This window comes from Sardina pilchardus, chromosome 6, assembly GCF_963854185.1.
Source record: "Sardina pilchardus chromosome 6, fSarPil1.1, whole genome shotgun sequence".
Lineage (NCBI taxonomy): Eukaryota > Metazoa > Chordata > Actinopteri > Clupeiformes > Clupeidae > Sardina > Sardina pilchardus.
Window position 1 is genome coordinate 13,857,206 of NC_084999.1, and position 15,372 is coordinate 13,872,577.

General features: G+C 50.9%; 1 protein-coding gene across 2 annotated transcripts in view; it reads left to right on the forward strand.

The window, feature by feature from the left end:
• LOC134082664 (intermembrane lipid transfer protein VPS13B-like) overlaps positions 1 to 15,372 on the forward strand; it is a 360,061-nt gene that overhangs the window by 146,650 nt on the left and 198,039 nt on the right. For both annotated transcript variants that reach the window (XM_062538539.1, XM_062538538.1), the window contains exons 20-21: positions 3,255 to 3,385; positions 6,043 to 6,187. In XM_062538539.1, coding sequence (XP_062394523.1) covers positions 3,255 to 3,385; positions 6,043 to 6,187 — 276 coding nt within the window. The remainder of the gene's footprint in view (positions 1 to 3,254; positions 3,386 to 6,042; positions 6,188 to 15,372) is intronic.

Consider the following 15,372-nt stretch of genomic DNA (forward strand, 5'->3'; position numbering starts at 1 on the left):
CCATTAGAGAGGTCTGGGTTGAGCCCCTGCCCTCCTCTGGGGCTGATTGGGGTATATCTTCTCTCTCTGTCACTCTCTCTCTCTCTCTCTCTCTCTGCTCTGCCCATAGCCTGCAGCCCATCGCTGGTGCAGCGGAATTCTCGCGAGCCTGATGTCAACGACACATTAAAACAACACCGGGCCTGTGCAGGGGTGTTTTTTTCTCTCGGCCTCCTATTAATCTTGCACCACAAATGGGAGCCCCTTTGACATTAATAGGCCCACTGTGGTATGGGGTGAGCTAACTGTGTGTGTGTGTGTGTGCGAGTGTGTGTGTGTGTGTGTCTCAGTGTGTGTGCTTGTGTGTTTAAACCTTAAAAAGGTCCAGTAGTTCCCTCTTTTGTTTGCCGAAGAATTACATGGGAAGTTAGAAAAACACGTGTGTTATCGTTGTCATCGCGTGGCGGTAATTCCCTTTACCACCCTGTCAAGTGCCAAAGAATAACACTAAACACTTTCCTCACATCTCTATGCTAATGCAAACACTGGCTGTTGTATGTCAGAGCAAGATGTCGGCTGTTGAACAGAGAGCTGGCCTTGCAGCCATAAACCTGGAACTGTATCAGATTTAGACAGGGAGAAGCAAAGAGATGACGTCATCCAAAACTTGTTGGATTTTGCTAAATAAATGCGGTTCGGTTCAGTCATACCTCTTCCAAGGCAATCTGACGGTGAGGCGAATATAGCCAAGATTACGGTTACCTGAAACTCCGAGCGCATATTTACATACGCATATTAGCGCACAGATGTTATGTGGAGTGACGTTATTGAGCATGGGCCACACGCTTCTTTTCCATGTACACGCAGTGGAGATCTGTGGAGTTATGTATTTATGCATTTGGGAGGATTTTGGGAGGCAGTTTTGAGATTCATCATTGTGTGGATGTAGATGTGTGTGTGTGTGTGTGTGTGTGTGTGTGTGTGTGTCTATTTGTATGTGTGTATATTATTTGTGTGTGTTTGTGTGTGTATTTGTATGTGTGTATATTATTTGTGTGTGTGTGTGTGTGTGTGTGTGCATGAGCATGGGTATGAGTGGATGCAAGAGTGTGTGTGTTCTGTGTGTTCGTGTGTGTGTGTGTGTGTGTGTGTATGTGTGTCTCCATGGCCTTTGTGGTGTGCAGTTCGTCCACGAGGCATCCTCAATAACGTAAACCGATCGACCAACTGAACATATCCGCCACGGCCCCCGCGGGCCTGAAACCGAAGATATGGGAGTAAAGCCGGCCCCCCCTCCCGCCCCCCATCTCCCCCTCCCCATCCCACGGAACTCATCAGAGAGGTCCCGCTCTCTTATCGTTAGACTGAGGCATTCCACCGCACGCCAGGCCATTTGCACTAATCCCAAAGGCATGGTAGTCATTATTGATAGAGTCCTAATGCATTACCTCAGGCTCTTATTGTTGGTAAAGATTATTATTTAAGAATCAACTAAACCCCCCCAAAAGTCTCGGGTTTCATAGAGATTTATCAAAAGAAAATGTTATTTTTGGCCTAGTGTGACACACTTTGAACACACAATTGAAACAAACTGTGCTTTGGAGCTGGAGGAGGAAGAGGAGGAGGAGGGAGGAGGAGGAGTGGGGGACTTGATACCCACCCCGCCCCCCAAGTCGTGCCCGCAGGCGCCCATCATTGCATGGCACACACACACACACACACACGCCCGTGCCCACTAAAGGGCAAACATGAAAGCCAATCAGGAGCGAGAGCTCCCCGTGACATTTCTGCTGATTGGGCTAATTAGAGCTGTTTGAGGGCTGTAATTGGCCGTCGCGTGCAGGCCCTTGTCGGCACTCAGGAGTGGCTGCCATGTTTTGCCAGGTTGTTATGATGGCAGTGAACTGGAGAAAATATGAGTGACCCCATTTTCCCTGGATCCCCTTACAACTCAATAACATATGGGTTGTGTGTGTGTGTGTGTGTGTGTGTGTGTGTGTGTGTGTGTGTGTGTGTGTGTGTGTGTGTGTGTGTGTGTGTGTGTGTGTGTGTGTGTGTGTGTGTGTGTGTGTGTGTGTGTGTGTGTGTGTGTGTGTGTGTGTGTGTGTGTGTGTGTGCGTACAGACTGTGAGGAGATTGATTGGGCACTGCTGTATCACCACATGCTCCCACATCCTTGCTTCATTTGGGCCTTTGCGATGCTGTCATTTTTTTTTACGTCTCCGCGGATCAGCTCGAGAAAACCACCGAGCGCTTGTGACTGGAGGGCCTCGCCGAGTCGCAACAGCGGCGCTATGAGAAGTGTGACCTCCCGCAATAACCACAAATCTGAAAAGAATAAGGGCTGAAAATCTGTGGAAAATTGGGAATAATTAAGAAATTACATGCATTAAACTGTGGGCCCTCACATGAAAGGTCCTACAGTGAAGGCTGATTTTTCCCTCGTCATGCATTTGGCATTTTTTAATGATTACAAAGGAATGTTTTTTTCTTCTTAAACAAATATGATAATTAATTCAGAATGGGACCAGTGATTGGTTGGTCTCCTGCTGTTCACTTTCATATTCCTCTTTAACATGTGGGCCCAGATTCACTGATGGAGGAGAAGGGTAGAGAAATACGTGTGTGTGTGTGTGTGTGTGTGTGTGTGTGATCAGAGAGAGAGAGAGAGAAAGAGAGAGTGTGTGTTTGTGTTTTGGATCTAGAGAGAGGGCAGAGGAGGGGGGTGAAACTGCATACAGTGTACGTTCCTAAATGTATTCCCCTTTTACAGCTGACATTTACAGCAGCAATTTACAATGGGCTCCTGATTTGAAGGGCACTCCGCTCTCTCTCTGCGGTCTCCCTCGACTCCTTTGTAGTTAACGAGGCATTATTTGGACGACAATGAACTTGCGAGACCAAAGGACTCCCGTGACTCCCGTGCTCTGCTGCGTGATTTACGCGGCGTCCCTGTGTACATGTGTGGTAGTCTGCGGGGGTAGTAAAGGGGCTGTTGTTTGGGCCCCGCCGTGTCCTCGTGCCCCCCATTATAATAATTGAGGTGACGTGTCCGGGGGCCGTGGAGCAGTGTGTCTTGGCCGCGGGCCCGCGCTGGCTGCCGGGGTGCCCTGCCCACACGTGCTCGTAAATCCTAGCCGGCCCCAACGGGGGCCACGCCAAACGCAACAATGCATGGCCGTACGGAAAGGCTCCAGTGAACCCCAAATAAGCCATCGCAATGGGCTCTGAGATTGTCCTAACATGTGTGTGTGTGTGTGTGTGTGTGTTTGCAGGTGCCGTGCTGCTGGTCAGCGTGCAGGGCGTAGCGGTGAATGTGGACCCGGTGTTCTGCACGTGGCTTCTGTACCAGCCGCCGAGAGGGAGCAGCAGGCAGCAGCAGCAACAGCAACAGCAACAGCAACAGGTAGCCCACTGCACAGTCACTTAAGGTTATAAAACTGTGTGTGTGTGTGTGTGTGTGTGTGTTTCTGTGTGTGTCTGTGTGTGTGTTTGTTTTATGTGACGACACACACGTTTTTGAAATCCACAAACATGCAAACCACACTGCCTTTTCTCCCTTAGAACATCTGCGATGTACATGTACTGAAATCTCTGATGGGTACAGTTGTACAGGGTGTACCATTAGCATATACACGCTCAGACAATATGCAGAGCAAAGCATAAACGAATGACACGCCGTGCATTTTGTCCCGCTGATGAGTTAACCAAGTGGAGCATTTACCTTGGCCTTTTACCTTGCTCTGAGTCAATATTGAGCTGTGTTTCGCCGAACATCATCGGAGCTGTCAGAACCTCTTACATGTGTGTTTGTTTGGCTGGCATGCTCTCCTCGTAACTTCACCTCAAACCAGACCCCCTCTCCTCCTAGCTGGAGGCAGGGCTCCATGTTTCCATTGCGTCTCGGTGTAGTGTAGCGCAGCGCTGAGCTGAGCTGAGCTGAAGGCCGAGAAGCTGCTGCAATTACTGGAGTCGGAGCAGGTCACTGGCTCTCGGGGAAGTACACACACACACATACGGTACACACACACACACACACACACACACACACACACACACACACATATTTGTGCTCATTTGTCTCTTTCTCCATCATTCTGTCACTCTATATTTCTGCCTCTCTCTCTTCTGTCTCTTTCTGTCTGTCTATCTCTCTATCACTCTTTCTCTCTCTCTCTCTCGCTATTTTTCGTTCCCTCTCTCCATCGTTCTCTCTCCCACTCACTCTGAACTGGTTCTGGATCAGCCCTCGGCCCTTGCGCCGCTCCACCGAAGCGCGTCCATACACACCCCACCCACCCACACACACACACACACACACACACACACACACACACACACACACACCCCACCCCAGCCCACCCACCCGCCCCCAGCCCCTCCATCCCTCCCCTCAGCCAAGGCCTCCGTCTGTCAGATAAGCCCCTCAGCTGAAGGACGTTAAGCAGGCCGAGGGTCAGCGGAGGCCGTGGAGTTTGAAGGACAGGAGTGGAGAAACGCTACGCGCTCAAAACTGGCCTGGGGTCAGCGGCGCCCCATGGGAGCGGCCCTCGTTGGACTCGTGCGCTCACCTGGAGCCGGCCAGAAAAGCCGCGGCTCGCATGTCCTTCAGCGCGTATTAGACTCCGGTGAAGCGTTGCCTCATCTGGCTCCAGTTCAGCCGCTTTTTTTCGGCCCACGCCGAGCACATTACAGCGTGTTGAACAGCCTGACACTGAACAGGCAACGCGTTTTTTTTTGTAAGGTAGACTTCATTGTTAATTTTCCTTTCATTTGCGAGGACCATTCACGAGATCGTATTATCTCCGCTCGCGTCCGCTTTACATAACGTCGCTGTCGACCCGCTCTGGTCCGGAGTGTGAATGTTTTGTTTTTTTTCTTTTTCCAGGATATTGAGGGTGACATATTTAGTCATGTTATTTCATGCTGGTGTTGTTCAAGCAGAGATTTTTCCTTTCCCTTAATAAGAAGGAAAAACATGAGCTCTTTTTAGAACGCGGGCTATTTTTGAACATGCGCAAACTTTTGAGTGAAATGAATCTTTTTAGCTAATCTTCCAAGTATTTGTCAGCGTTGAAGTCGGAGGGACTGGGGGATGTTTAGCAATTAGCTCTTACAGTATTTCATTACTGTGTGGCGTAGCTTCTTTTTCCACCCTGTGTGTGTGTGTGTGTATGTGTGTTTGTGTTTTGCGTGTGTTTTGTGTGTGTATGTGTGTGTGTTTGTGTGTGTTTTCCGTGTGTTGCTATCTGTTTGTATGTGAGTGCATATTCTCTTGTAGGCGTTTGGCCTTTGCTCCATGCAGCTGTAGCTGTGTTCTTGGAGGCGATGCCAAGGCTCTTTTTCACGCTCCATGTGTGTGTGTGTGTGTGTGTGTGTGTGTGTGTGTGTGTGTGTGCGTGTGCGTGTGTCTACTCTAAGGCCACCCATCAGTGCTGGCCCTCTGGCCCCCTTGTTGCTCTTGGACGCGTCGTCTCCTCCCTGCTCTCCCCTTCATTCCACACGCACTGCTCATGGAAGTGGCTAAAAGAGTAGCCCAAGTCACGTCAGCCAATCAGACGTCCCGCAGGCCACGCCGTCGGCCAATCCACTTGCCCCTCCCTGACCAACAGTCCTAGCCCCCCTCCACCTCATCACTCAGCCAGGACTGATGTCATGACCTCAGAGGTCTACTTCAGCGAGCAAACTCAACGGAACAGACACACAAGCCCATTTCCCTCAATAGAGGCACAGTCCATTTCATAAGCACATGGACACAACTGCCACAAGCCGCAAAAACACAAACCCTAAGAACAAAGTCAAGACTGACTGCACTGACTCACTTCGGTCCTCATATACACACACACACAACACTTAGTAACGTGAACAAGTGCCATATTTGCGCTCCACAACACGAAAACCCTAACATGGAAACCCCCTCGAAGTCGAGCGTCATCTCCTTAACCTCAGAGTCATTGTTTCATTGTCATTACTACACCCCTGCTTTTTGGTACACACACAGCACGCAGAGAGAGGGGTGACGTGTGTGTGAACTGAGCGTTTTTTATTTGGATGTCGCTGCAGGCGCAGGGCGTGCCCCCTGTGGCGATGACGGGGCCCAAGCGGCGGGAGGACGAGGTGTCGATGGGGAGTGCACCTTACGCCAAGCCGCCCTCCAACCAGGCCTCGGACTACGCCAGCAGCCCCGTCAAGACCAAGACGGTCACAGGTACTCTCCCCTCACACACACACACACACACTGGGCTCCCATACTTGAGCTTCAACATGGCACTCCCTCCACGGAGTGTCTTTGGTTTCTGGTGTCATTGTCTCTTTCTTTCAACACGACTCACGGCATTCTTTGTACAGTTATAACGATTATACAACAAATTATTAGCTACTATTATTGAATTATTAAATATGTGTACTAAATGTGGGCTCACTTTGCACACAGCCAATTAAGAAACTTTTTTGTTCTGAAGAAATGTTATTGAAACGTTTGGAGGTGGTCTGCTTTCAGCATGAGCTAATGGCTGACTAACACTGTCGTTAATGTTAAGTAATAGGCCTTGGATTTACCGGTTCAGATCAGCACTGATTAGATAAGGATCGAGTGTCCCAACTACCTTTAAAGGACCCCCAAGATCCTCTGATGGAGGTCTCAGCTCAGACTGGGCTGCTCTGATCTGTACAACATATGGATGGAGATCTAGAGAGTGTGAGAGAGAGAGAGGGAGACCTATGCGTTTAAAGGTCAGAGTTGGTGAACTTGTGTCCTCGCTGGCCGCAGTGCATTGGAAGGGGCTGTGGTGCAGCTGGTGGTGTGGGGATGCAGTTTATGTGCGCTGGTCTGATGGGTGTTTTCCTTGGGTGGGGATGAGGGTGAACGTGAGGGCACGCGCATGTGCCAGGTTTCCAGCCGCAGCGGGAAAAAAAAAAAAGCCCCGAGCTCAACCCCACCACTTCCCACAGCCCTGTGCTGGAGCCTTATGATGTTGCTGGGAGTTGGAACATATAGCGCGCCCAACCACGTACATGCACGCTATCACACTCATCAACATACACATACTGTATATACATACATGCTTACAAACGGTCATGGCATGTTCTCATTCTGTTGAGTTCTGGACACACACACAGACACACACACACACACATACACTTTTTCTCTTAGTCACATAGATTGAGGTACTGTATTGTTTCCTCTACCACCCGCACTCTTAGTCCTCTTTGTCCACCGTTTTTATATTCTGGCCGTGTGTGTGTGTGTGTGTGTGTGTGTGTGTGCTTGTGTGTGAGTGAGGGAATGGAATGAGAGGATGGACACTACACAGAGCCGGTTACTAGTTTCAGATTCTCTGAGGACGTCGTGCTACCTGGGAGGAATAGATGTGTAGTACTCCCAGCTTTTAAGACCTGCCCATGACATAGCACAGGGACGGCCACTCAGCAAAAGAGCCCAGATACATTAACTAGCTCGCTCTAATGTTTCAAATTGCTTCTCTAACTGGAAGCTCAAACCAGAAACAGACCGTGAGCCAGGGGGGTTTTGTTGTAGACAATGGTTGCTCCAAAAAGCTATTTACACATTTTGTTTTCTTTTGCTGCCTGATGATAAATGGCAGCAACAAGTAGTCAGGGGAAAGTAAGCAATTGTTTCTGGGATGTCCTCAAACATCAGTGTGAAGTTGGGAAGTCTGAAGGATTCTCGTTATGTGTGTGTGTGCGTGTGTGTTCTTTGGAGGCACACAAATGTGTTCGGCGCGGCTCCTTGTTTTGATGAAGCACTGTTATCGAGCTCTAAACGATCCATTAAAGGCCTCTCCACTCGGAGGGTAAACGCGGCGCGAGGGAAAAAAAAAACGCCCCAAAAAAAGCCAACAGTCAAAAGGTTAGCCCCTCGTTTCTTTCCCAGCGCTCACATCATCCCTTCCCTCCTCCTCCTCCTCCCTCCTCCCTCCTCCCTCCTCCTCCTCCTCCTCCATCTTTGTTTGTTACGCCATTCGGGGCTAATGGCTTTTCCATCCCACGGCAGCAATTGTTGTTGCTCTTTTCTCTCGCACTCGCGCCGCTTCGCTCTCGAGCGTATTTAGATCTTCTCTCGTTAGCGGGGCCGTCAGTAAACAGGTCGGCGCGCCTTGGCTCCCAGCGCACGGGGGCCGGGGGGCCAGACAGGCTGCAGTGTGTCAGCGACACTCGTAAAAGATGCTCGGCCCTTGGACGCCCGTCTGCATGCGAGTGGACGGAAAATAAACCAGTTTTTTTTTTTGCAGCAACGCTCGTCCTCGAAAAACGTTTAACATAATGCCCACGCACCCAAAACATTTACTGTAAGTGGAGGGGAGAAAAAAAAGAACACTTCATACCAATTACTGTTACCCAGTCAGCCTCGAAGTTTGTTTTACATAAATACTTTATTAAGACCAAGCAGCGGATTTCACAAGGCTGCATTAGGTGAATTGTTTGGCAAACAAACCTCCTTTGTGTCTTAGCAATGCCTATCTTTTCCAAGGGTGGGAAGAGGTCAGTTCCCAGCAACAATATTTCTTCACAGCACGGTCCAGTAGAGCTGTCGACTCCAGAAGAACAAGCCTCTTTATCAGAAATCAAGTGTCATTAAAGCCGAGCATCCCGAGACGCATTCTCCGCGCGATGGAGGAGAAGTGTGAAATTGCATAGTTAAGCGCCAGCGCAATGTTTCTTTTTCTTGTCTTTCGCCTTCCCCCCAGTGCACCCTTTCACAATGATTAGTTCTACATGGAGAACGCTCAGTGGGCCTGCAGCGCTTTCATTCCTGTCCAGCAGGGTCCTCTTGGCCTGGCTCTGGGTCTAGGCTTGGTTCTGGTTCGGAAGGTCACCAAGGTGTGTGTGTGTGTGTGAGTGTGTGTGTGTGTGTGTGTGTGTTTGTGAATGCCTGATCCACCTCGCCGTACGGAAACGCACAGAAAACTGCCTCGGAAAAGGAGTCGGTGCCGGCGCGGCGTGGATGTAAAAGTTACAAATTGTTTCCTAGTGCAATCAAAAAAACCCCGAAAAAAGTCAGTGAGGCTAAACGCATTTCAGGGGCCTTGTGTTTCTCATTAGGTGAAACAATGAGCCTCCCGCAGTCGGGAGAAAATCAAATTGGATGGCCACTCGGCAGACCCTGGAGGGCCCGCCTGCCCGCCCGCCCGGCCGCTCTCTCGCTCGCTCGCTCTTTAAAACCGACAGATCTGCTTCCCCACTCGTTCGGGGGAAGGCCACCCTATGCCTGTGATCGATGGGGTATTCAGTTTCCCTGTGATGGACTTCACGGTGTTTAAGCTGATGGTAATGAATATAGTATGAGAGGCTCTACCTTTTTTCCCATGCTGCTTGAGGGCGGATCAGAAGGATTTTCTCTCCCTCCTCTCCCCTCCCCTCCCCTCCCTTCTTCACTCACCCATTTTGTTTCCCCAGTGTGTCCTGATGAGCCTTTAACAGCACTGATGAAAATGTTGACAAATTGGCCAATCAAGCTAACTCTCATAGTAGGCCTTCAGTGTCTCTGTGATATGCTGGACACACTCGCCGAGGTGAAAATGAATACAAAGACAGATACGAGACTGCCATATCATGGCCTGTGCGTGTCCTCTCGAGGCTTAAAGGTTAAGACCCTTGTGCACGATATGTGCTCTTTGTCATGTTGTGCGTTGGAGTTTGTGCGTGAGGTCGTTTCTCTTCCGCTATCTGACGGGAAGAATAAATCATACGATCCAGCCATGGGAATCGATGATCTGCAGTAGGATTCCGCAGGATGATTTGGCTTTTGAAGATCTGTTGCAAAGGGAAAGTTGCTCTTAAGCCGTACTTCCATCATGTTTGATGGAGGGAGTATGCTAATTGCCAGCTAATACGCACGTCAGTAAAGGCCCTAACTGGCCGACTCAGGTTTCCCTCTGGACAGACTTCACAGCCATTTTTGCTAAATTGTAATTTGGCATTACAGTCAGTAGCCTGGTCTGTTTGTTTTAATGTAACTCCAAGTAAACGTCGGTGCAGATGACGGGCTTTGCCTTTCAGCAGGGGGGTTATCTGTGGTAGGGTTTCTCCTGGGGGGGAGAAGGGGGGGGGGCTACATGCCATTTTTCCCTCTTCCCAGCACGCCCACTCCTTTGTTTGCGTAAACACCGCTGAGACCCTGTCCACTCCGTTTCCCAGTTTGAGTCAACACATCTGTGTTCCCCGGACTCGCCGAGGTGACACGTGGGAACCAGCACCGAGAGGCAGGCGGCCAACAGCGGGGCTCGTCACGCCGGTTAGCCTCCGAGGGCCGCCATTGGACACTTCTGAGAGCGCCCTCTCCCCCCCTCCTCACGCTGCCTGTCCATACTCCCGCTCCGCTCCGCGCATGACACCCTGCGTGTAACACCAGTGCGTGTTGTGATGGACGCGTCAGGCCGTGACAGGCAGGTGGAAACGGAGGGAGAAACGGGCCGCGCTCTGATGTCATGTCGCCGAGGCGACTCTGGATCCCAGCTCCGAGCGGGGCCCTATCTCCTGCTTTCCCAGGGTATCGCTTTCACTGGCGCGCTGGCCCTCAACAGATAAGTCATAATACTCGCGAGGACTTAAAAAGCTCCCTCTCAAAATATTAATGATAAGGATAATGTCATGTTTGGCGTTTTTCAACCGGCACTCCAGGGAAATGACTGAACCGTTTGCGCCACTCTCCACCAAAGGCAGACTTTTTAATATGTCCGCGGTTCAAAAGACCACTCAAAAAAACGCGCAGGCTGGATATTTTTTTTTTTGGTCCATTTCTGCTTCCAATTGGATATTTTGAATGCACGCCTGGCACTTTTATTGTACAATGAGAGTTAAGTGTTGCCTTTTTCCCCTCTCTGCACAAATAGCCTGGCTACCCTTCCTCCCTAATCATTAAGGACTTTATATTCGGCCCTCTGAAGTGCCTGCAAGTATGTAGGCAAATGCACTCAGACACCGCCGCCATATGCCAGGTGATATCATCCTAGTCTGTGGTCTGTCATGGTAACATCGTTGATTGTTTTGGCCTGGGTTGAGGGGCGGGGCGGTGGTGCTGGGGGGGGGGGCTTGGAAATTGAGCTTCCCATTCACTTGATGCGCCTATATTCTGTTTCAATTGTTTTACCATGCATGAGGCACTTAGGGCACAGCTTGGTGCTATGAATAAAGCGAACAGATGCTAGTGTAAGAGCCTACACAGCCCCACGTTTGGAAATGTGCTGTGTCAGCCAAATCAGAAGGGTGCTAAATGTCTTGATGTGCAGTCCACATATGTTTGACCAAAATGTCAACTATTTCTCTTGATTCATGAACGGATCTCAGCATGAAGATAGGCAAACTCTGAGCATATTATGCACACTTACGCTGGTGAACTTCTTTGTCTAGTCAGACTTACATGATTGTGCATCCGGATGAATCAAATGCATTCTGAGGTTATTATATGCACCCTTCAATTTCAGTGAGTCTGAGTTCAGTGGGCTTGGGCCAGCTGTAATGCAGCATCCTCACCAGCAGGGTGCTTCACTTCCTGTTTGGGCCTTGATAAGTGATGAGACTTGAGCAGTAAATGGAGCTGTGTGGGCGTAGGTGTACCGTGATGTCAAATCCATTACCAGAAGTGTCAGATTGCACAGCTCGTGATTGCTCTTGTGTTGCTTTACAAGACATTTTAGGGCGAAACATTTTTGAAAACAAGTCCTTTTGGTGGTGTTTTTTTACTTATTTATATTTTGAACAACTTTTCATTTTTTTCAGCACTCAGACCACAAATTGGACCAAATAAATCCCAACCCAAAAGTATTTTTCTTTATTGTCCCAGCGAAAGTGATGCTGGCAGCGGACTTGTCGGGGGGGGGGGGGGACGAGGAGCCTCTGGATCCTCTCATTGTTCGGGCAGCCGTCAGCGGGATGACCTCACTGGCTCGCTCTCTCCCTCGCGCGCAATCCTAAAATTAGCCGTTGGCGCGGAGAAAAAAGAGCGCTCGCAATTTCAGCGCAGAAACGTACACTCTGATCCGGCGCCACGGAGCGGACCGGGGCCGAGTCGGCCGGGCGTGAGCCTCCCCCCCGCCCCCCCCCTGCTCTGTGCGCTCCGTGCGCTGTTTATCGCTCCGCTGATGGGATTACGGCTAATGCGCTTGTTTACCGCGAACCAGATACTCGGTGACGGTGTCGGGAGCCCCGCGTCGGAGGGGCCGCCGTCGGCTTGACCCTCCCTCCGCTCCTCGGCGGGTCAAAACACTGCAGCCCACCTCCTGACCCCTCGGCTCCTCAGCCCGGGATGAGGAAATCGTGGGAGGAGTCCGAGAAGCCGGAGGGGAGAGGGAGCAGCGAACGAGGGAAGAAAGAAATGGGAAAACGAGGGGGGGGAAAAGCCGGTCTCCAGGGACTCTCCCAGAAAACCCTCTCACTCCTCGCTAGTAGCTTGATGGAACTCAGACAGTTTTTATTGGCTGCTGTCGGTGCGCGCGATGGATAATGTTTTCGCGGCACGGGTTATTTGTGTAGTTTAATTTTTCTCGCAGTGTCAATAATTTATCAAGGTAATGACGGCCGGTCCGGAGATAGAAAACAATAAACGAGCGCGCGTACGCGGAGGTAGCCGCCTGCCCCCACGGGAGACGGCTCTGTGGTTAGGGGGCTTACAGTAAAGATTAGGCTGTTTTTACTCTTTCCAGTGGCTTGATGAGCCCAAGTCAAGTCAGTGAAATGCTATCCAGAGCCAGGGCTCGCTCTGTGGATTGAAAGTATTACTTTACCCCTCTTATGGTTTATTGAGGCTTGGTAGGCTTCGACTGAACAGGCTTTTTATAGGCTTGAGGTTGGAGTGGCGGACCGAGGCTTATGAAAGGCTGCAGATATGGTTTACATTTCACTACCTGATTGTTTATGTGTATTTAGGAGTGGCTGACTTACGAGTTAATGGGCAACAGCGAGCGGGAATGGCGGAAACGTGCGCTCTCTGTCTTCGAGGGCCAAAACCGCGTCTGGTCAGGGCCCCGAAACCAGCGGAGAGATTAGAAATCGTATCCCTCGGAAACTGCGTCCGTGCCATTTTCAGGCCCGGCCGCAGACGCTCCAGTTCGTACTGTAAGTGGCCCGAGGGCGTCCGATGCGTCTGCTCCTCACCAAGATAGTGTCCTCACGCATGTCACAGCGTTGGGTGTGCACAGGAAGGGAACAACAAAAGAATACATCAAAACATGCACTCATTCTTATCCACACGGTTTTTGCTGCGTATAATTGAGGCAGTTTGGATTTAATGAGTTGTTCAACGGCACAACAGCAGCAGCACTCACACCCAAGGCAGGGGAATGGACATGTTCGGGCAAGACGCCGTCGTCACTACAATTTTTGAAATCTACTTTTAGAAAAATGAAAGATACAGTTTATGCCAGACGTCATGATCGAGTCTTTTCAGCTTCTATTGCGGCTATGATTACAAGGAGACTAAGGCCCAAAGAGCTCAACACATGACACGAGTGTGGCGCGGGACGAGGAAATGCCTCGTCGCCTCCGACTGCCTCCGAATTTTGGCCACTTGTGTCCCTGTGTGAGCCGATGGCACGGCCCGATAACAAGCGAGGGTGGATAAATATTCAAACAAACACCGACCTGCATCCAAAACAAATAGCCATGTCAGTTGCTACAACCATGGCTGTTGCCCCCTTTGCGCAGCTGCAACCGAGTACACAACACTTCATTTTATTGTAAACCACTTGTATCAGGGAACATTCCAGAAGGGACGCAGGGAAAAAAAGGGGGCTGGCGGGTGGAGCGAGCCGACGCACATGTTGAATTATAATAATTCTTTTTTTTTTTTCACCACTGGCTCACACGAGCACCCCCTTGAAAATGTGGACGAGTAAATGAAGCAGCGGCACGTCGGGCTAACGCGGCGTCCTGGCGGGTGTTCCCGTTTTAATAGGACGCTTACGGGAACGTCGCAAAGGAACACAACACGGAACGCGGACTTTGATGTCCAGTCGCCCGTGCGGGCTCACCCCCCCCGCTCGCTCCTCCGTCGAAAACTGCGCGGCTTTATTGTCAGTTTATGGCGGGCTTGTTTTGGTGGTCCCGCAGAGAAAAAGCGCCTCAAATTTGTTTCTCGCCCAAAGACCGGGCCCTTATTAAGGCGCCGTTTGTCTCTTCTCGTGCCCGACGCTCCGCGCTGGTGGAGGTCTCCCTGGCTCGGAACACCCGCGACACATGGCTTTAAATATGCGGCACTTTGCTGTTTAAATGAGGGTGAATAATCGCCATTAGCGGAGCCGTTTATGCAATTTCTAGTGAGCCGGATGGCTGGAAAGTGACAGCACATATGGTGAGAGAGAGAACGAGAGAGAGAGAGAGAGAGAGAGAGAGAGAGAGAGAGAGAGGTCTGTAGATCGCATGCCATGGCACATGCAGTGAAACAGGTGGCTGCTCATATGTCTGTGTACACACCCATCCACCTGAACATGGTCTGCCAGTTCTCTCTCTCTCTCTCCCTCTCTCTCTCTCTCTCTCTCTCTCTCTCTCTCTCTCTCTCTCTCTCTCTCTCTCTCTCACTCCCTCCGTCAGTCTCGCTATGCCTCTCTGTTTGCTTGCTTTCTCTCCCCCGCCCGTCTTTCCCTCCCCCGTTTCTTTCTCTCCCTCCTTTTCCCCTCTTCATTGTTCCTGTTTTCCCTCTCTCTTCGTTCCCTCTCCTCCCTTCTGCCCCCATTAGTGGAAGCCATTTCCATCCAAATTACCGCCGCCATACATCAACACATCCACTTTGATTTACGCTCCACGTCCAAATTATGTCACCGATTAATCAGATCTGACGGCGAGGCAGCGTTCCGTGCAAGGAGAGCGGGCCGGCCATGACTCACGTACTGTACCGACACACACACACACACACACACACACACACACACACATACACACACACACACACACACACACACACATGCTCTTCTATGCATCCACACATGCCCCCTCCAGCAGGCCCGTGTTGGCCGTGGCCTCGTGGGTCTGGTCTTCATCTCTCTGTCCCTGCGTGCGGCGGCTGGTGGGCGTTTTTGTCTCGCGTTGGGGCCCGCGCGCGCACAACCTCACCCTACCTCCCTCTTTTGCTTCTTGTGTCTCTGTTCCTCTCTCTCTCTCCCTCTCTCCCTCTCTCTCTCCGTCTCTTTCTCTCTCTTCATCTCTCTCTCTCTTCTCCTCTCCTCTCTCTCTCTCCTCAGCTCTCCTCTCTCTCCTCCCATCTTTGGAGGATTTGAGGGTGTAGGTGCTAAGCCCCAACACAACCCTTCAGGCCCGATGGCTACTGTCCCTCGGCGGCGCCCTGTCCAGCCCTGTCACATGTGATGGCGGCGCTGGCGTGGGCAGTGATGAACAGTGGCCGTGGCCGGGCGGGGGACAGGTCACTAGAGCTGCTTGGCT